Source organism: Thyridium curvatum (assembly GCF_004353045.1).
Source record: "Thyridium curvatum strain D216 chromosome Unknown NODE_4_length_842636_cov_84.159710, whole genome shotgun sequence".
In the NCBI taxonomy this organism is placed as follows: Eukaryota; Fungi; Ascomycota; class Sordariomycetes; order Thyridiales; family Thyridiaceae; genus Thyridium; species Thyridium curvatum.
The window spans coordinates 816786-838843 of NW_022156759.1; the positions used below are offsets into that span (position 1 = coordinate 816786).

The following is a 22058-nucleotide window of genomic DNA, read 5'->3' on the forward strand; positions in this document are numbered from 1 at the left end:
TATACTCGAGGGTAAAGATGCCCCGATAGCGCGTCACCGGGTCGGTCCGGCAGGGCAGAGCCGGGTGCGAGCAGCTCCAGGGCGAATGCGACAGAGCTGGACTGAGCAGAAAGAAGGCGGGCAGGGATGCTGGAGTTGATGCTTTGTGTGCGCCGCACGCGCAATTGGGCCGGTCTGTCTTTCTTTGCTTTTGCTCGCGCCAATTCTGATGCCAGCGTGATGAAGAGGACAAGACAGAGGCGGCCGTAGAGTGCGTGATGTCAAGCTGATACTGGCAAAACAATGTCAATATGCGGAATGTTGGATTTGTCGATGCAGTTGCGGCTACTTCGAGTTAAGGTCAGTAAACTGAGTGGACTGGGGAGGGAAAGTCCAAAGGCTGGTGTGGTGGGATTGGTCGAGGGCTCCATTGACAGGTGGGTACTGACTACCGAGTACCGCATGCCTAGGCAGGTAGGTACCTGGACTGCAGGTGATCAGACAGCCCGTAAGGTACCCGTACACCTCCCTACTTCCAGCGACCTACCGGGCTTACCTTAGGTAAGGCATCTAAAAGTCCCTACCCTACCTAGGTACCTTAGGTACCGAGGTAATTAATTAATTAGCCCTGCAGGAGAAGAAGGGCCGCCGCCTCCAGCTAGAACATTGAACCATCGACAACTCATTACCTAGAAGGAGAATGCTCCGTACTTGTAGCTGGAGGTCATGTAGTACCTCCTAGTAGTTGCTCCAGTAAGCTTCATTTCATCTAGTACTAGTAGTTGGTAGAGCAAGCACCATTCTTATTCTCGATAGACTCCAGACACTGGATCTACAGACACTGCAGCCAGAGACAGACCTCGCCATGTTCCTCATACTGGCAGAATCGGATACTGAGCTCTGTCAGAGAAGAAAAACCCACAACTTTCTTTTATTTCGAATTAAGTCACCCAGAAGGTCTAGACTGTCTTGCTGTCTTCCTGCTGCAGGACTGACTCTTCCACTCCAACCTGTCCTTTTCCCTGGGCCGCAGAGACAAGAGAGTGAATAAACCACCAAGAGAATAACGATGCATCAAACAAATGGCCCAGTTCTGCTTTGCCTGTTCAAAGTCGGGCAGCCATGGCCTAGACCCCTCATGACAGCATGAGATGCTGCAAGTATCTGTTGTTGGGCAGAACCAACTTCAGAAAAGGAGCGCCGTGGATGACAAGACAAACAAATCAACCAAAACAAGAAAAAACAGAAAGCAGAGGTGGAGAAAAAAGAAACAAGAAACGTGAAATGTGAAAAAGGACCCAGCCCCTTCAGAATTCAATGAGCGACTCCTCCTCAGTCTCATTGAGATCCTCATCCCGACGCTCCTGCGCATCTCCCCCCAGAGTCGCTGTCATAGCAGCTGGCTCAGTCTGTGCGTTTTGCCTTCGGCCTGTCGACATGTTGAGAATTTCTGCCTCAAACCCATAGGCCGCCATGGCACTGCCAGGTTCTGTCTGACCCCGTGCATCCCTGCGACGCTCTCCGCCGCTGGCATGATCTCGAGTGGCATTTGAGAAGAACTGCCTGTTGACCGTGCTTGTAGCCATCGCACCTCGGCCTCGGCCAACAACATCCGCTCTGCTGGAGTTATTACCGCTGCGGCCTCGTGCAGTTGTGACGCCAGATGCGTTGGATCTAGCGACAGCTCTCCTGGTCGGGGACGTAGAAGAGGAAGAGGCCATGCCTGAGGGGAGCAGTGAGGTAGAGTGAGCCGTCGTAGAGACTGCCTGGGCGGCTGCAGACATTGAATGACCTGCACCTGTAGCGCCTAAGACCGGGCGGGAACGAGTAGGAGTGGTTGGAGCCAGCGGCAGGACAGTTGGGTCGAGTCTCTGGGTTCGCTTGGGCGGACCACCTACACGCCTTCCCTGTTCGATACCTGTCTGTTTGAATGTCTCGACGATCATGTCTGCCAGCTTGACATGCGAGTTGTCGGTGCTCTCATGCCCCTCATAGGTGATCAACGGCCTCTGTTGTGAAGGCGCGGCAGCAGCCAGACGCTCCTCCCGCATCTGGGCATCGTGTTGAGACACGTTCTTGACAAAGATGTTCCACTTTTCGACACTGTGCTGCTCCTGGCTGGACCTGGGCCGTGACAGCTTGCCTGCTGCTGGCGGCGGCACTGGCAGCTGTTTGATATGGTGGGGAGCAGACCGTGAAGGCTGCGACGGCCGGGTAGGCAAGGCTGTGCGTGGAGTGATGGGAGCGTTGCGTGCTACAACGTTGCCAAGGGCCTTGGTCTTGTCGGTGGGAGTCTTGCTGGTCGTCAGAGCCGGCGCCTCGGAGCGCTGGAAGCGATTGCATGGGCAGAAGCAGGGCTCGCTGCAATAGTTTGAACAGCTGTGGTCGCAATTGAGCATTTGGGTGCACGGCTGCCTGCACGGGAGGCTCGAATGCGGCGTGGGGTGGCAGGCCAACTTGCAGTCGTGACCGCACGGGAGCTTGCCGTGGCACCTCTTGGTACAGCCGCCGGCAGAACCCACAAAGTCATCTGGCTCCCTAGCCCAAGTCTGGTTGCCGTGGTTCTCGCAGACCAGCGGCAGGCCCTGCTTGCGCTTCACGGCGTCCTGACCGGCAAACCCATTGAAGATGAGTCCCCAGAGGATGTATGACTGGTCACCCGCACCCAGCACATTCTGGACATTGCCGAAAATGTAGAATCCACGACGGGCACGGCTGATGGCCACAACGCCACGGTTCTTGTTTCCCAGAAAGCCGACCTGGCAGTTCCCTGCCTGCTTCGGACTGCGAACAAGCGAGAGCAAGACAATGTCGTTCTCTTCACCCTGGTAAGAGTCCACAGTGAACACGTTGGCCTGGCCGGTGACGCTGCTCACGAGGCCATTCTTTCGCAGCATCTTGGACAAGAGCTTGCGCTGGCCGTTGTAGAATGTGAGAATGGTGATCAGGTCAATGCGGACGCCATTCTGCACCAGATAGCCGACAAAGTTGACAATCATCTCAGCCTCTGTGAGATTGAACTTGCTGCAGTCGGCATCAGACTCCTCAGGCCAGCGGTGGTCAAACCACCAACAGTTCTGATTGCCCATGCCGGGAACACGAGGTCGGTTGGCCTCTTTCTCGACTTGTGGGTGATCAGTAAGTCCGGGGTAAAACTGGTTGAGGATGTGGCGGAGTTCAGGCCTCATGCGCCGCTGCTGGTTGAGCATGGTGAAGGGCACCCCGACTTTGACCAGCCGTTCGAACATGGAAACGTTGAGGTTGTAAGGAGCATATGCAAGCCAGTGGACATCGCAGTTGGGCGTCAACTGCTGATGGTCGCCAACGAGAATCAACTGCTGCAGTGATTTGTACAAGGCAGAGGCAATGTTGGCTTCACGCGTCTCGGCTGCCTCCTCGATGAGAAGGGTGCGTGGCTCCAGTGCGGATAGGAATCCCCGATACTTGGTCAGGCCGGTTGTCGTGCAGCCGACAAGATTGATCCGGTGCTTTACAACCAAGTGAACGTCCTTGAACCACTTGTTGACTCGGAGGTCCTTGCAGATGGCCACCATGTCAGACAATAGATCCTTGAACCGTGCCGAGATAGCCGCAAGGAACCTAGCGCGCAGGATCTGGTAGACTGCTCCCCGGAAGCGTGGGGGGATGTTGTAGAGGTCGTCGTCCTCGCAGCTCTCGAGGAGTTCTCTGGCCTGGTTTCGGCGGGCGCCTGACGGGGAGTCTTTGCCTGTCCAGATGTGTTGAAGGGAGACCCAAGTACCCTTTAGGCGGTCGTGCTCATCCTTGTCGTCCATGAGGTTGTCGAGGTCTGGATCAACCTCATACTCGAGCTCTCCCTCGTTCTCGACTTCTTCCTCGTCAAAATCCTGGAGGGAGACCACGCGCCGGTTGGCTGGGACCTTTTGCTCGCCGAGCCAGAGGTCGAATGCGCCAAGGTTGGCATTGTCCCCGATCGGAGTCCATTCGTCGTTTGACAGAGACTTGTACTGGGCTTCGGTGATGACATCGGCTCTCCAGAGCGCTGCCGGGTCCAAGAGCTGACTATCCGAGAAGATTGCCTGGCTCAGCGCGACGAACTTGTCGACCTTGTCTCGTCGACGGTTCTCGAGGAGCTGGAAGTCTTTGTCCGGGCAGTACCCTCCAAGCTTGCGGAGCTCAAAGGCCGTTCTCTTTGCGATGGCCTCGCTCTCGGTGCGACCACCGACACGCAGGATGTTGGCGCCAGCTTCTTGGCACTGGAGGAGCAGCTGGTCGAGAGCATGGTTGGTTTGGGCGGCGACGATGATGGGTGGGTCTCCCGGCCGACGATTTGCGAGGAGGACACGGAGTGCAGACACCGATGTGAAGGTCTTGCCGGTACCTGGCGGACCTTGTATAATGGCTAGCTCCTTGGAGACGATGCGTGATAGAGCCTCGGTCTGCGACGCATCGAGGCTTGTCACGTCCTGAGCAGCGGTTGGCGGCACACGGATGTCTTTGCATCGCCAGGCATCTTTGGTCTTGATCAACTCGACGGCAGCGTTGAAGTCTGGTCGGGATGTGTCAACGCTTGCGGGCAGGTGGTCGATGAGACAAGACAGATCCAGGTTCGGCGCTCTGGAAATGTAGGCCGCGGGATAATCTCCTTGCACGCCATCGACGATGTACTTGTCCAGGATCGAGTGAGTTTGGCGGGCGTGTTGGAGACCAACAAGGGCGTGCCGCACGGCTTCAAAGTAGCCGCCCCGAGCCTCTATCATGACCAGCTGTTCATCTGGGTCAAAGACGGCGTCGGCGATGTTTGCCCACGAGATGTCCACCTCTGGTGGCGTTTGATCAAGCCCCCCCGTGAAGGGACGCTGGGTGACGGTCGCGACCTTGCAAATCGACCGGAACTTGTCTTTGGCCGTTGTGACGGCCACAACAGTGCCGGGCGTCAGACGCCGGGACTGCATCCACTGAATTTTTCGGCATGCCCGGCGCGTGGAGAAACTGACGCGGCACACCGGCCCGACCCTGCACATGGTGTAGCCTTTGACATAGACCTAGGATATGGTTAGTGACATACTCAAAATGCAGAGACCGGGAGCCAGTGCAACTCACGTCCACGTATATGCACGTTTGTGCATTGTCAGACATGCTGGGGTCTTTCTTGTACGACCCAACCGAATCGCGCAGGACCTGGACGCCCTCACAGCGAAGGATGCGATACTGTGATTCCAGGTAGGCCTTCTTGGAAGGCCACGGTTCGTCGATCGGGTTGATCGGCAAACCTGCAAGGTCCTCATCTGTTGTGAGGATCTCCTCGGGCGTGGGGAGGTCTGGCAAACCTCCCCAGCCGTCCTCGGCGGACGAGGGTGCGAAGTTCACGTGGGAGGCGATGGCCTCCATCGCCCGCACCTGAGGGATTCTTGATCAGTATGTGAAATGATTCACGGGTCGGGAGTCAATACGTACGTTGTCATATACCGGGCCGGCGGCGGCGGCGGCGGCATCGCCACTCATGATGGCGACGGCGGCGGAAAGTGGGGCGGGAGCCCGGGGGAAGAGAGAGAGGGGGGGGAAGACGGCTGCCTAGAATGAGAGAGTCAGGCTGGTCCCTTGATGTCAAGCTCGAGGGCAGCGGATGGATGTGGATAAATACCTCGGAGGGAAGAGGAAGAGGAAGAGGTCCAGCAAGACGCGCTGGAGTTGTTGGTGGGATGGTGGTTGAAGACAAAAAGGGTGGAGGGAGGAAAGGTGGGGGAGGCGGAAATGTCCAAGGCAGGAGGTTGGGAGGGAAAGAGAAAGAGGATTTGTGGGAGCAAGTGGTGGCCAAGGCGGGTTTTTATAGACAGGAGCTGGTTGACGACCAGCTAGTCGGATGTTCTAGAAGGTTGGAGACGTACTCTTATTGTCAATGACAATAGCCAGTGGCAGACAATGGGCTCGAGCGAGGGCAGGCCAACTCCAATTGAAGCTTCTGTAATGCTGGCGGCAGTCAATGGTGAGGACAAAGTGAAGAGCGAGTTGGCCAGTCAACGAGTAGATGGTGTCAACTGTAGACTGCAACTGTAGAGTTGCCAACCAGTAGATCAAGGCCTCAGCTTGTTCTGTCAATGATCTTGACAACCTCAAGCTGCACTGAACCGCCGGGTTCTTGGCACTCCGGAATCGGGGCGGAGTAGGCAGGAAAGAGTGATGCAGAGAGGTTGGAGATGATTTGCTCGGTTGACGATACTAGTTGGCTTTCCTTGTCTTTTGTTCTTTGCAATGGCGAAGAGGGCACGGGAGCTGCAGAATATAATGGTCTGTCTGGGGTAGTAGCCAGAGGACAAGTCTGGTGCCTTGGGTAGGTCTTTCTCGGCAGACGCACGGCTATCTAGAGACGCCTCTCCAGTCGGTCTGTCTGGTTCGAGCCAGGCCGGGTAGGAAGGCCCTCGAGCTTGAGCTGACTCTGGCGAGATTTGGTTGACTGAAGGGGGAGTTGTCAAGGCGAAACATGAGAGAGTGAGTTGCGAGCGTGGACCGTGCATGAAAAATGGAAGAGGAGAAGAAGAGAGGACACCAGATTGGAGGTCGTCACATGAGCAACTGGTGCATTACCATCAATCACTCGGGAGGAGCAACGCTGAAGTGCCTGCTGGTCCTTGGTGGCAGGTTCGTTGAGTAAGTAAGTAGCTAATTCAAGTTCTCAAGGGGGAGGGAGCGAGTGGCGGGGGCATGTACTTACCTTGGGTACTTTAGTATCTCGACCTCAAGTCTTTGTAGTTTCCCGGGCTGTTTCTGTGTTCCCTTGTTTCCCTTGTTTCCCTGATTTCTGCCCTACTGTCTTGCAGGTCTGTTTTTGCGTCGACCTTCTTCTCCGATCTTCTCTCGTGGATCCCGGCCACCGATGCAGGCCGTGCACCGCTGAGATGTTTGTTTGCTGGCAATCAACTCAACCATGTGCGATTGGGCGGACTGACCGAGCTTTCTTTGACACCCGCGTTTGATCTCACGGCCGTGGGAAAACAAACCGCCCTGTTTGCTCCCGTGCTTCCATAGTCCGCCATCCGCTTTGACAAAAGGCTTTGATTGATTTGTCCTGTCTGTAGCTCTCGACTTGGAGGTTCGTTGGGTCGTTGCCGTGCACCAGAAGGGACAACTCTTCGCTTGATAACTTTAGAAGCTCTGGGTGGAGAGTATACCCAGACATCCATAAATATATAAAAGGCACTTCTTCAATTAAGTGGCGATGATTTTATGCTGGGATAGGGAGGCTCTTTGGCTGGTAGGAAATGCTGGTGCTTTTAACTTGCCATCGTGAGAAAAGGGAATTAGTTGAGCTTGAGAAGCAGGGCTGGCTCGTCTTTTTTAGTCCTCTTTATTTCATTTCTGATTGAGCTATATGAGCAACTAGGGGGAGTGAGTCAATGGTAGTATATAGTCAATCACCATCACTGCGGGCGGTAGATCGCCGACAGGCTATTGGCTGTATGTACATGAATCACCAACTAGGTTCTCTCGGGGGCCACCGCTGGCACCTTGCGTGGCCTTGACACGTCTATGAATCACATGCACTTCAGCCCTGGCTGCAGGCAACAAAGTTGTTCCCGCTGGCGCCAGTGTGGGTAATCAGCGCGTCAAACTGCCCGTTATCGTCAAAGATGACGCGGTCCGGGCCGGGAGAGCCGCCGGAATAGACCTGGTAGCTCGAGAGAATGGGAAACTCGTACCACGGACCGCTGGTGGGGAAGTCGAAGCCCTCCGAGTCGCGATACTCGTGAGGGTAGCTCCCGTGGCCTGTGTGGTTTCAAGTCAGTTCCCGACCCAACTTCTGCGGAGGGAGAGAGAGAGAGAGAAGGAGAGAAAAAGAGGCAGAAAAGAGACAACGTACCGAGGGTGCTGCCAGAGTTATGCAAGGAGACGCCCTGGTTGAGAGCGTTGTCAATGTCCTCCTGCCAATAGCAGACAGAACCGCAGTGATAGACGCAGGTGGCGCGCTCCTGGACCGGCTCGACCGGGGCGGCGGCGGCGAGGGCGGCGGCCAAGAGCGAGAGCAAGCAGGACTGTGAGTGGATTGTTAGACACGATGCACGGCGCGAGCGTGAGAGAGGTAGAGGTCGAGCGCGAGCGCACGCAGACCGACCTTGAGGGCAACCATGCTGGGCGAGGCGAGCAAGAAACGAGGAGGAGGGACGTATGCTCAGCGATCGTCGCGTCGAGCCTGCTGTGCGTTCCCATTCACACCCATCGTCGGTGTCCCCTCCCTCGCTTTATATACTTTGCTGCAGATCGCAGCAACATCGACGGCAGCTGGACCTCGGGCTCCAATCCCATGGTCGGCTACCCGACAGCGAGAAAGACGATCGATAGCCAATGCTAATCGGAGAAAGGAGCACACGTCCAGTGTGGCAGCTTCTGCACATGCCCGCTCTGGTGCATGACACCTCGCGACAGGGGCTGGTCTGCCCGCAGGCACTGCCTAGGTGCATGCCATCCTGGCAGGTAGAAGCCGTTCTATCGCTGGCTTGCCGTGCCTGATTGGCTGGAGCCAGCGAGTAGCTGCGTCTGAGGGCGAGATGTCTGTTTCACGGTGGTCAGGGCTAAGCTTTGTGGGAGGGTGGGGGGAGGCCACGGGAGAACGTTGGCGGTCCTGATTGGGGAAGCCGGCAGATTGGCGGATCGCGGGGATCTGCGATGGGGGCTGCAGGCGATTCCGCTCTCAAGGTTCTAGCGCCTAGACTAGCGCCTCCAGGTACTCCCGCAGGGGCCGAGGTGCTACAATAGCAGCCCAACCCCGGTCGAGCTCCAGCGCTGTCCAGGGTCCGTCATAGCTGGAGGACCCCTGAGGGCCTTCAGTGGAGGGGCCTAGCAATCAGCCCAGCCATCACGACCAACCTACCTCCCAACCTTGGAAGGGTCGGGTGGCAGAAGCTATCCTCGAGACGGTGCTTATCATGAGTTGACGTGCAGGAGACCAAGTCGAGTTGCCTATTGCAGCAACCGTGTCCGAACTACCCCTTTAGTCGAGGTGTTTACCTACCTAACCTTACCTTGGAAGGCCCGGCGCATTTCGAACATGCGGCTGCGCAATGTACCTGGCCGACCATGGTCGCCTTTCCCAGAGTCCGGCGCGGCATGTTTAACACTAGGGCTACCTGTGCTTGGAGAGGTATCTGCCGAATCACCTGCGGGAGGTTGGTCTAGTCAAGCAGCAGACTCATGTGCTGAGTTATGGCTACCTAGCCCAGTAGCATGCGTGGCTCGGGTTGCTTAACCAGACCCGACGACCGACCTACCGACCGACCGAAGCCTTATGATATGACTAGGTAATTATCATCAGCACGCACGCATCCCAGCACAGACTCGAGTACGGAGTAAATGCTTACGTTAAGTGAAGTGTAGTACTGGTACATCAACCGACGACCGTGTTGTAGCCGAGCCGTGTGGGGTCTATCGGGTGCATTTATGCTTACGTTTCCGACATGAAGCTACGTCCAGGCCCAACCCTGGCTTTTGCTTACGTTGCGTACACAACTACATCAAAGCTGAGTCCTACTATTGGTTCCCGTGGCCGGAAAGAGGATCCATTGGACTGTCGAGCCAGGATGGCAGTCAAGTTTGATGTTAAACCAGGGGTTGCGGACATCAACGACTATGAAGATGCTTACGTTGACTGCAGTGTCTCTATTTAGACAACGATCATGGTTGGAAAGAACTGAGTGGTGGCATGTCTGGAATAGAGAAGGCACTCCAAACTGTCTATATAATGCAGCTGTCTGGCTTCGCCGCCTCGTCATGTCTTCCAGCTCATCTACATCGCCACCGCACATAAATTCAACCCCTTCGCACGAAACACCAAGGCATCCAACGCTTCTGTTGAGTCAACCGCATAGCCTGGCTAGCCAATGGAGCAACTTGTGTCCTCCCGCGCCCGTTCTCACCGAGAAGAACCTACCGGACCAGAGCAACAAGGTCAGCAGCTCCCTTCTTCCGCCCTAACATATCATCGCGATTCACTGACATGCCCGGCTCGGCATAGGTCTTCATTGTCACCGGTAGCTCGGGAGGCTTGGGAAAGGAGCTCATAAGCATCCTGTACGAGAGGAATGCCAAGGTCTATGTCGCCGCGAGGTCCGAGACCAAGGCCATGGCCGCCATCCACGAGGTTGAGAGGTCCTTGCCCGGCTCGACCGGCCAGCTTCTATTCCTTCACCTGGATCTCAGTGACCTCAGTACCATCGAGAAGTCTGCGCAGACCTTCCTCGAAAGAGAGAGCCGGCTGGACGTCCTCTGGAACAACGCGGGTGTCATGATGCCCGCACAAGGATCCGTGACCACTCAGGGCTACGAGCTACAGATGGGAGTCAACGCCCTCGGGAGCTTCCTCTTCACCAAGTTCTTGCACCCCACACTAGCTGCAACGGCGCGCACGGCACCCAGGAACTCGGTGCGGGTGGTCTGGGTTTCTTCGAGCGCCGCTGTCATGGCGCCGAGCCCGGCCATTGACTTTGACAACATGGACTACAAGAAAGACGAGAGTGCACTGAACAAGTACATGCGGAGCAAGGCTGCCGTGGTAGTACACAGCAGCGAGTTTGCCCGGAGGACAGCAGGCGAGGGTATCCTCAGCATAGTAAGTTTCTGTGCGCGACTCCCGGTCGGCGAGTTGGGGGGGTGGAAGCTAATTGAGCTTGCGCATTACAGAGCCTTGACCCCGGGTCATTCATGACTGATCTCCAACGGACGACACCTACGGCGATGAAGCTGCTTTTGGTGAGTAGCCCACCGCATGAATTCGTGCGGCACGTACATCCGATCTAACAGCACCGCATTTCCAGAGACTGATTTCACGACCGCCCAAATACGGTGCATACACGCAGCTTTTCGCGGGTCTGAGCTCGGAGATCACAGAGGAGAACAATGGAGGCTGGGGTGAGTCTGGCCCAAAATCTCCTCTGCTTATGCACCATTGACTGTATCGTCTAGTTGCGCCATTCGGCCGTCTTGTTGAAGGCCGGCCCGATCTACAGGAAGAGTCTTTGGGCAGCAAGTTCTGGGAGTGGACTGAGGAGCAAGTGCGACCCTTTCTTTGAGGAAAAGGAATCAGGGTCTCATGTGAGCGTCAATCTGGCTAGATTTTCATCGAATAGGTCGATTTCCAACTCCATTGAATGATAATGAGCCTCCAATTATAATGTGATAAGTCTTCCTCGCGGCACTTGTTCAGGTCAGGTCAAAAGTGTGGCCACCTCTCCATCTCGTCACCCTCGCCTTCTCGCATGGCCCTCCACCAGGCGCTGTTCCTCTGTGCCTCATCCTCCTCACCTCCCGTCAGGACCGCCCACTTCTCCAAGAACCACGGCATAGCCTCCCAACTGCGCGAGTCCCATGGAACGCCCTGCCCGTGGCCGTGCACCGAACCATAGGTAGAGCCCCAGCACCGTAACCCGCCACCGAACATGTCGAGACAGAGGTCGTCGTCGTCTACCAGCGGCGGCTCGAGGGAGACGGCGTCTAGTATGTTGGAGCGAAACGAGGCCCAGGGAACGAGGTCGAAGCAGGGGTGGTGCGGTACCCTTCGTTGCGTGGCTGTCGGTCTGAGGTCCACTGCCAAACGCATCCTGTTGCGCCTCATGTCCTCCTCGAGCTCGCTGGTTCCGGACCCGGCCGAGTAGAAGCGGGACTGAGCCTCGTCGTCCATGAGGGCCTCGGATGGAATCCGCAGCTGCGCCGCATTCGTCAGCATGGCGGCAGCAAAGGACATGCCTCGTATCGTGATGGTATTTGTGTTGAGCCTCGGGCACGGGGAACTGTACCATTCGGCCGGAGGCCATTCCGCTGGCGGGTTGAGCTGAGACAAGAACTGGACCCCCGCGGACACGGCTCGCGTGATGTCGATGCCGGCATAGTTGGCCTGGACCAGCTCCGCCCAGTGACGGAAGGGGAGGGAGGTGGCGCAATGAAAGAGCTCTGGGGTCATGGCGTAACCCATGGCGATGAGGCCGTACTTGACGACATCGCGGATGGCGAAGTCCTCGCGAGCGACGACCCTGTAGTATTTGGACGAGTCGTCTTCGGATAGAGGTCGCAGGATGTGGTAGACATCGGCGGTGAGGCGCTCTGGCGAGCTCGCTGATCTCGACGTGCTTTCGGGGCCGGCTTCTGTCGGCGAGGAGACTTTAGAGGCGGCGGGGGCGGAGGTAGAGGAAGAGGCGGCTAGTGTTGGCACGACTGCTGGCCCGATCACGCCCTCTAGGTCCTGAGCGTCTTGGTTTTGGAGAGCAGATACGGCGATTTGCTCAAGTACTTGCAATCTTTGCTTATGTCTTGCCCCTGCATCTCGGCGGTCAATACCATGGCGGAAACTGAAACACACGGCCGAGCGCAGGCTGCATGTAGGCTTTGTCACTCACGATAGGCGCGCTGGGCCTCGGCGTTTTGGCGCCGGCGCCGGCCCGCAGGATCCGGCAAACGCGGCCGGGGCATCGGCGAGGCAACGGCAGCAACAACCTGAAAGGGGCGGGCGCGATGTATATACCAGGTGTGAACAGCTTCGCTGTCAGTGCTCGCGGTGAAGGATAGGGAGGAAAGTGAAGAAAGGCCCGATGATGGCCATCAGCCGAAGAACGGTTGATCTGCCGTAATCATCTGTCAGATGGGAGGGACAGTAGCGATGCTTGTGGGACCAGCGGCGGTGGCCAGCCAGTAGGATGGGGGTTCGATCAATGATGCTGCGTTGCTGTCGCTGGCAGGGAAGAGCGCCGCTCAGTTGACAAAGCACCTATATCCTTCCGGCAACAATTCAGGGAACAATATATAGGGCAGGATATTCCGACCGCAAAACTAGACTCGATAACGAGTTCATTGCACACGAGCTCTCAGCGTCTCTCGGCAGCAACATCCTCGGCCGACGCCGGGGTCCTTTCATCGGCACCCTGCCACTCCTGCCCTTCCTCAGTGAGCCCGCTCGCGCCCCTCTGGCCCTTTATCTCAGCCGCCCGTCCTTCCAGGTCTGCTCCCTCCTGCCGCACCTTGTCGAACACACCCCCCTTACTGGCTCCGACCCCTTCGAGGCCGGACCTTTCCTTCTTGTGCCGCCCGTGTAGCTCGGCACTCGACTGGCCCTCGATCGGCTTGCCGAGATCGGTTTCGTTGTAGATCTGCTGCGAGGTGGGGCCTGGCAGTAACGCCTCTGTTGAGGTGCGCTGGCCTCCAGCCGTATCTTCCGGACCGGGGTTCGGCTGATGAGTGAATTTGGCGGGCGCAGTTCCGGCTGGGTATGCCTCGGCGTGGAACTCTTGAGCGGCGTCCTTTCCTACTTTGACACCTGGCGCGTGCTATTGGAGCCCGACGGCTTCTCGTCAGTATTGGGTCTCTTGTCTCTTCCACGAGGGGCCAGTGAGGTCTTACGCCCTTGGTGGTAAGAGGCTCGCTAGGAGCAACCCGTGAGCGGAACTCGCCTTGGGTGCTGGTCATGGCATCGGGATTCTGCGAGGCCGACATGGTCTGTGATTGACTCTGCAGAGCGCTTCAGTTCTGGAGTGGGCTGGTATGATTGATTGCTTGGTGGCGAGAGACTATTCTGCGAAGAATCTTGATAAAGCTGAGAAACGATGGATAGATACACAACACAGACAGGTCGACCAGTGTCAGCTAATTGATCTCTTGTGAAATATATATATTACCCCCCCTCTGCAGTATATAACATGGCAAGTGATGGTCAAATTAGTTGACAGACTGCTAACAGAAGTACTTGACTATCCATCAAGCCCATCAGATTTAGGTAGTGGGATAGCCCTTCTGAGTTCTACGGCAAGTATGGGATAAGGATACTGATTGTTAAGATTGAGGTAGCTCCTGATGAACTTCTATTAACTATTTAGACATCTACTTGTATGGGAAGGCCGTTGATTTGGGGAGAAAGACGTGTCTCTTGATGATGTCAGATCGACATGGCACTTACATCATGGGCCAGCAGTGCTTAGAGTTGATCATAAGCGGAGATGGCAGACACACAACTTTTTGGTTGCCGATCTATGTCAATTGCTAGTCTATCCCCTTGAGCGCCAAAACGTGGGTTTTTCGTACCGCCGGCTTTTGATGAATAAGAGGGGGCTGTCTGGTTCAGTGGTACTTAGAAATACCAGTGAATCCCACCAAAATCTGAGCAACCAATAAACTTGATCAACCACATATCATAATAGGGGGCCCTTAGCCTTCTAGCGTCTTAATTCATTTAAAAATATAATAAAATCAATAAAATTTTAAAAAGAGTGATTTAATAACTAAAATAAGGCTATAAGGCTACTAAACAAGACTATTAAGCTACTAATTTAACTATAGTTAATATTATAACTTATACTATATACAACCTCTTTAAAATTATATAGATAATAACTTCCTATCTATTTTCTATAATAATCTATTATATTATTATTTCTAATAGTCTTTTCTCTTATATAAGAAGATATCTATCTATTTTATTTTCTTTTAATATATCTATTAAGTATAAGCTAAGTTATACTATTAATATAATATAATTAAAAGAGATATAATAAATATAAGATCTATATTCTAAAGATATTATAATAATATCTAATAATAAGAATATAATTATTATTATAGATTAATTAAGTATAGTTTTCTAATTATAAAGACTCTTAAGTTTAATAGCTATTAATTATTTTTAATATAGATTTAAGATCTAGAATTAGTTTTAGACTTTTAGATCTTTTAATTATAATTAAGATTTAAAATTAGTTCTAGACTTTTTAATCTCTTAATTATAGTTTAGTCTATAGTTAATTAATAAGTTAACTTATTTAAATATATATATATATAAGTTTATAAGTTTAGATATATAAGTTATTTAATAATAAATATAATTAAAGTATTATAATAAATAGTCTTTTAATAATAAGTAATCTATTCTATTTATCTATCTATTTTATTTATTTTTAGTATATCTATTAGATATAAGCTAAGTTATATTATTAATATAATATAGTTAAAAGAGATATAATAAATATAATATTTATATTCTAAAGATATTATAATAATATTTAATAATAAGATCCTCTCTTAGAGGGTTTATAACTATAGTATGATTCTATAATATTAGATTGATTAATTAATTAGAATCTTATATATAAGTTATTTAAGTAGCTTCTATTAACTTTATTTAATTTATAACCCTACTAGAATAACTATTAATATAATAAAACTACTACTAGTCCTATTCCTTCTTTCTTCTTTAAAGATACTTAACTATCTTTCTTAGATATTCTAGCTATAACTAGTATTTCTTAATACTAAAGAGATAATTAAGATTTAAATTATTAGATTATATCTCTTTAAGAATAACTAGACTCTTAAGTAGCTTTATAATATTAATAATCTTTAATAGGCTATATCTAAAGTCTAGAAAGCTATAGTGAAAAGAGCGAACCCAGACAGACCATCAATAACCACAATGCTGCCTGGATTGTCCTAGGGTTCCAGAAGTGGTTATATTATAAAGATTGAACTTGGATTGGAGTTCAAGATGTCACAGCTTATTTTAATTAAATGCACTTCTTTGTAAAAAGAGTGTTGTTGTTCTTTTCTACTGAATCTTATTGCTAGTCTAATAAGTGTAGTATTTTAATAAATTTTTCAAGCTAAAGGGCCTGTGTGTATGCCTGGAAGATTGATCTAAGTAAATCTATTTTACTCCTCTCTCTATAAAAGCCTAATATTATTACTTTTATGTCTATAACTCTTTAATTAAATAACTATAACTAACTAATAGTACTATTATAAAAGTAATTTCTATTTCTATATTAAATCTAATCTACAATTAATTAAGCTCTCTATTTTACTACTGTCTTAAGATTAAGGCCTATTATCTATAAAGACAGGCCTCTCTTTTAGTTATCTATTATAAAGTAACTTTCTCTTTAGTTAGACTTTATACTTAATAAAGTATATTATATCTAGTTTAATTAATCTATCTAGATAGGTATATAGACAATATACTTTATTCTAATAAACCTAAGTGATTATAGGTGGGAATTAACTAGCTTTTAGTATACTATAATACTATTTAAATCAGCTTATTAATAATATTATTAAAGGCTTCTATATAGTCCTCCTATTAGTTAGAGTCTTTAAGATCTTCTAGGTTAAGATGACTAGAGAGATAGTAGAGATCAGCTATTTTAGTCTTATCTTTACCTATTATACAAGCTCTATTATTAAATTAGTTGTAGTTTATTCTAACTATCTTATCTTCCTTTTTAAAGAGGACTGTCTTCTATTACTAGTCTATAGATTAGTATATAATATATTAAACTTCTAGCCTATATATATATATCTTAATGGCTGCTTATCAGTCTATTTCTATAAACTTAAGAAGATCTATATACTAATTAAGCTATTCTTTCTAGCTGGCTTCTAGATATCTTAGGTTCTTATTAAAATCTACTATAGGCCCTTTAGCTTTAATAATATAGTTATTTAAGTAAGACTTAGGTTATAGTAATATCTAATTAAAGTCTAATATAGCTATTAGACCCTTAGGGTTTCTCTAGTAGTAGTATATAGTTCTATTTTTAATAAGATAGTTATTTATCTACTTATAAACTAGCTTTTTAGTTCTATCTAGATTAATTAGAACTTAAGATATCTCTATAAGAGTGAGAGACTTCTACTTATTTATTAATTACTTCTATTATACTATCTTAAGAGTCTTAGTCTTATTATTAGAGGGAAGGTAGTAGATGTCCTTAAAGTCTATTACTAGTCTCTTTATTACTACTTTAGTTATAGTAGGTATTAGTAAGATGTCTTTAATAGGTGATTTTATAGGCGGTTTCTTTAAAGTAGATATATCAGTCTTATATTAAAAATAAGTAGGTCTATAGTTAAGAATAGAAGATTTACCTTATATCTCTCTTTTATTAATCTACTAGATTATATTATTATAGAAGACTTCTTTAATATTAACTCTATATCTAATTATATCTATAGTAGTATTAACTAGAAATTTATTAAGGCTAAGATATAAAGCAATAGCTTTCTTTGCTTTAGTTTATATTAGTATAAGCTAAGCTATAGGCCTAGTGCCTAGAATCTAGTTAAATATAGTCTTAGTCTTTAAGATTGTTTTCCTGTCTTTTTAATAGCTGATTATATCTATAATAACACTCTTATAATTTTAAATCACCTTATTATTAATTATTTTAATAATAATATACTGATCTTTAGATATTAGTATAAGATGCTTAGTAATATTATTATAGAGCTAGTAATTCTCTTTAGTCTATACTATAAAGAGTATTATTAATCTACTTAGATTAATATCTATTATCTTAGGTCTAATCTTTACTTTAGTAATATCTAGATTGTTTTTAATAGACTAGAGAGGTATATCTACTAGAACTAGAGAATCTATTAGTAATGGTTCTTCTAGGCTTCTAGCCTTCTTCTAAGCAATCTTTACTTCTATATTAGATATATTACAGTATATACTCTATTATAATATAGAGACTATAGGGTTTACTAGTTCTTATAGCCTCTTTCTACTAGTATCTCTAGCTTAGCCTAGTTCTTAATAGAGTGCTTTTAACTATATCCTTATAACTACTTCAGTCTTTTCTATAGTAGATAGATAGTTAGTATTTTTTAGGATTTTACTTTTAGTCTAGTTATTATAGTAGCTATAGATTTTATATATAGTAATCTAAACAATCTTAAGAACTATAAGCTAGTATTACTAACTTCTAGCTTATTAAGTGATATTTTAATAATAAGAGACTAGTCTTTCTGTTTTCTATAAGAGCCCTGCCTTCTAGTAGAGTGAACAGTTATTTAAAGAGGTCGCTTAAGAGGATGTCTAGAAAGTTTAATCTACTTAGGCCAGAGGTTTATAATACTATATACCTATAAATAAGCTCTAGTTCTTTTACTACTTTAATAGCTTGGCTACCAGCTCTTAGATAGCTTTAAAGCTATTTTTACTGTCTGTACTTAGATAGAGTTTTAGATTATCTAGCAGAACTAGGAGTAGTAGGGCTAGAATACTAAGAGGTTTAGAATTACTAAGAGCTAATAGAGGTTTTCTTAGATATCTAATTAGAATTATTAAATTAGATAGATAGAGATAGTAGTGTTTTCTAATACTGTTTCTTAGTAATAACTTAAGTTAATCTTAATATAGAAGGATCTATTTTCCTATCTTATTTATCCTAAGAGTATATATACTTACTAGGGCTCTTAGGGTCTACTATAGTAATAGAGTATAGATATCTTAAGATAAAAATAAGAGGAGGAGAGGATATAGTTAAGAGGTTTAAGTAGGATAGACTAATAAGATACTTCTAAAGAAATAAGTCTTATAAAGATGCTTAGATATAGAGAATATCTTAAAGTAATAATAATTAATCTAATTAGAATTAGAATATTATATAGAAGAGATTAAACTAAGAGAAATAAGATAAGGGTTAGGAAAATAGAATAGAGAAGTAAGTAAGTAGTCTTAAATTAAAAGAAGGGTAGTAAATATATAAAATTAGCTAATAAATAGGAAGTATAGTTAATTAGACTAATAAAGATAACTATAAGCTTGCTTCTTTCCTCTCTAGTCACTTTAATAAAAGAAAATAGTATAGCCTTAGATCTCTCTCTCTCTTCTTCTTCTTTTTTATTCTTATTATAAGAATCTATCTCTTTTTCTCTGCTTTTTTAATTATTCTTACTATTAAGATACTTATCTCTCTTCTTCTTCTATCTAACTCTTCTTTATCTTTATAAATAAGTATTTCTCTACTAATAAGTTAATTATCATCCTACTTAATGTCTTTCCTCTCTATTTTTATTAATTAGAGTACTCTAATTAAAGCTATCTTAAGTATTTTAGTCTATTATTATAGCCTCTATCTAGACTCTATAAAAGGATATTTAGAAGAAGCTATTATTAGTTCTACTATCTAGTCTTAGTGTTATTATATAGTATAAGAATCTAGCTTAGATAATTAGAGTCTATAAAGAGTAATATATTGTCTAGCTTACTAGAGAAGTGCCTTCTTAGGATTTCTACTTCTAGTCCTATATCTTTAATTAGGATTTCCTAAATTAAGTTATTTAGGTATTTAATCTTAATAATATTAATAAACTTCAGTACTATAAATAAAAACTTCTTACCTATAATATAAAGGATAGCTTTCTTAATATTTAGAGTGCTCTTTATTAAGATTAAGATGATATTTATACTCTAATATATTAGAATAAGTATTAGTTCTTTATTAGTTACTAGAGGCTAATTTATATCTCTTATTAGGCTAGAGAGCTGCTTAGCTCTATTCTTAGTTATCTTATTAGTAATTAAAGGTATATCTATAGTTTATTTATATAGCTATATAGTATTATTAATATTATATTCTATTCTTATTATAAGCTTTAGTATTATAAATATATTATTAATAATTCTAATAGTCTAATCTATATTATATAGCCCTTCTTTAAATATATCTCTATTAATTAGTTCTAAGAAGAGGCTTATAGGAACTGTCTTTACTATCTTAATTACTATAAGTATACTTTTATTAATAATCCTAGTATATATCAGCCTTACTAGCTTAAATTACAGGCTAGTATAAATTAGGCTTCTTAAGGTAGTCTTATCCTAAATAATTAGACTACTTCTCCTAGCTATTTCTTCTTAGTAATAGATTAAGAGAAGAATATAACTCTTAAGAAGAGGTATTAAGAAGAGTATACCTACTCTTATATCTCTAGTATAAGAGCTGTAATATATAGAAAGAAGGAAAATCTAATTAGAAAGAAGGGTAGTATTAAGTAGTAGTTAGTCAGTTCTATATTCTTTTAGTAAAAATTTTAGAGGGTCTTATAAGATCTAACTACTAGATCTAGATGATGCTTTTCTATATAGTTAGATAGTTTTTATTTTTAGGCATCTATTACTCTTCTTATTTCCTCTCTTAGTAAATAAACCTAGATAATAGGCAGGCTTATAAAACCTAGATAACTCTATAATATAAAATATTAACTAAAAATTCAAAACTCCTATAATTTTAATAGAAATCAATCTACTCTTCTCTTAATATATTAATTTAATTTTAATTAGAATAACCATATAATTTTCTTTTAGTAAAACTATCTTATTATAAAGATATTATTATAGTGATATTAAACCTAATAAGCTGTAATATTTTTTATATTTTTATAATTTTCTCTTCTTTACTTTACTACATCTTATACTTTATAGGTCTACTATATTAATTAAAGTTTGCTATATTATATACTATCTTATTTTTCTAGATATCTTATTAAGAAGCTTTACTTTCCTCTTTTAATATTAGTTATTCCTTTCTTATTTAGCTATCTCTTATTCTAAGAGCCTAGGACTATTAATAGAGGCTAAAATTATATTAAAATTCTATACACCTTTAAGATTTAATATTTACACCTATAGGGTATAGTAAAATAGATAACAGAAGCTATTATTATGCCTAACTTCTAAGTAGAATATTAAAGAGGGTTCCTTTTATATCTAAAGCTATATAGCTCTAGTTCTCTAGGTCTTTATCTTCTTAATTAGAGTTATATAGGCTTGTATTATCAATATCTTCTACCTTAGACTTATTTATATTAGACTATAAAGCTTAGTTCTTAGCATCCTATTAGAACTATCTATATATCCTAAAGAACTTCTTATTAGTAGGTTCTTAGTATTTCTTATCTAATCTAATAAACTTCTTAAGATGCTAGCTATTAAAAGTATTCTTTAACTTAATTCTACTAAGAGTCTTTAGGATATATATATTCTTATTTCTAATAGCTTTAATAATATATAGTTCTTACTAGTAATATACTAGTTTAATATTTACTAATATATTTATTTACTAGATGTTATTAAATAGTAGGATAAGGTCTCTAGGCTTTAGAGCTCTATTAATAGATTATTAGTAGTACTAGTTGATATTCTGCCTCCTCTTAGTCAGTTTTCTCTAGTATTCTACTATAGCTTTAGCAGTAGCTTTAATATTATTAGATTTTCTCTTAAGTATCCTAATCTATTCTTAGAGTAGTTCTTTAGTAGTTATACTATCTCTTTAATTAAGAACTTACTAAAATAGAATTATAATCTTAATTAGAAGAATAGGCTGATATCTATAGACTAACTTAAATAAAGTCTTTCTATAAGAAGCTCTCTTAGTAGTCTGATTAGTAAAGAGTATTACTAGTAATAGCTTAGGCTAGTTTCTTAATATCCCTTCTATTATCTTAGTAATTAATAAAGTGATTAGAATATAGCTAGCTTTAGTAATTCTATTAGCTCTAATATTATAGAAAGAGATATAATATCTAGTAATACTAAAACTCTTTACTAGATATAAGACCTTACTCTTAAATTCTAATCCTCTATTAACTATAAGAATTATAGACAGTCTATATTAATAAATAATCTTCTTATAGATAAACTTTCTGATCTTCTTAGAATTAGTAGAGAAGAGTGCCTAGACTTCTATATAGCCTATTAGATTATATCTTATCTTAATAGTATAAGCCTTCTCTTCTACCCTAGATAGGTGCTAGATATCTATATAGAGTTTCTAGAAGGATATAGTAGGAGGTACTATATAGACTTCATTATCTTTAAATTATTAAGAGTTCTATTACTAATAGAGGATATAGCCTTTAATTATATTGCTAATCTCTCTTCTTATTATTATTTAATAGTAGTAGTACTAGATAAAGCTAATAATAACTTCTTGTCTATAGTAGTCTTTATAGGTATAAGTATTTCTAATAATAATAGCTTACTATTAATTAGAGTTAATAACTCTTTATTAGTTATATTTATAAGTTCTTTAATACTAAAGAACCTAGCTTATAACCTAGTACTTTAGTGCTTTCTTAATAAACTAATAATAGTTCTTAGTAGTTATTAGTCTGATTAGTATCTCTAGATAAGTAAGATAGTATGTAATCTTCTTAAACTCCTTTATCTACTTCTCTTTAGGGTTTAGAGGTTCCTCCTCCTCTTCTAACTTATTTAGATAGATTTAATATTCTATAAATTTAGAGAGATCTCCCTCTATTTCCTTATTAAGCCTGTCCTAATTAATAGT

The 22058-nt window shown here is 44.6% G+C and overlaps 5 protein-coding genes across 5 annotated transcripts; 1 reads left to right on the forward strand and 4 right to left on the reverse strand.

Annotated features, from left to right (window-relative positions):
• Positions 1-1286: 1286 nt before the first annotated feature.
• Positions 1287-6473, reverse strand: E0L32_001206 (uncharacterized protein; the record flags this gene model as incomplete). The annotated part of the gene is made up of 6 exons (XM_031134903.1): positions 1287-5003; positions 5062-5358; positions 5416-5532; positions 5603-5643; positions 5847-6003; positions 6105-6473. The coding sequence occupies 6 exons, from the start codon at positions 6471-6473 to the stop codon at positions 1287-1289; spliced, it is 4698 nt and encodes a 1565-aa protein (XP_030993099.1).
• A 1028-nt stretch (positions 6474-7501) lies between these two features.
• E0L32_001207 (uncharacterized protein) lies at positions 7502-8083 on the reverse strand (the record flags this gene model as incomplete). The annotated part of the gene is made up of 3 exons (XM_031134913.1): positions 7502-7722; positions 7817-7988; positions 8069-8083. 3 exons carry the CDS (start codon positions 8081-8083, stop codon positions 7502-7504), a joined length of 408 nt encoding a protein of 135 aa, XP_030993100.1.
• A 1324-nt stretch (positions 8084-9407) lies between these two features.
• Positions 9408-11018, forward strand: E0L32_001208 (uncharacterized protein; the record flags this gene model as incomplete). Its single annotated transcript, XM_031134924.1, has 6 exons — positions 9408-9603; positions 9698-9897; positions 9965-10558; positions 10630-10698; positions 10764-10857; positions 10912-11018. 6 exons carry the CDS (start codon positions 9408-9410, stop codon positions 11016-11018), a joined length of 1260 nt encoding a protein of 419 aa, XP_030993101.1.
• Positions 11019-11158: 140 nt separating this feature from the next.
• E0L32_001209 (uncharacterized protein) lies at positions 11159-12320 on the reverse strand (the record flags this gene model as incomplete). The annotated part of the gene is made up of 2 exons (XM_031134935.1): positions 11159-12258; positions 12302-12320. The coding sequence occupies 2 exons, from the start codon at positions 12318-12320 to the stop codon at positions 11159-11161; spliced, it is 1119 nt and encodes a 372-aa protein (XP_030993102.1).
• Positions 12321-12803: 483 nt separating this feature from the next.
• On the reverse strand, positions 12804-13428 carry E0L32_001210 (uncharacterized protein; the record flags this gene model as incomplete). The annotated part of the gene is made up of 2 exons (XM_031134946.1): positions 12804-13262; positions 13336-13428. 2 exons carry the CDS (start codon positions 13426-13428, stop codon positions 12804-12806), a joined length of 552 nt encoding a protein of 183 aa, XP_030993103.1.
• Positions 13429-22058: the final 8630 nt, after the last annotated feature.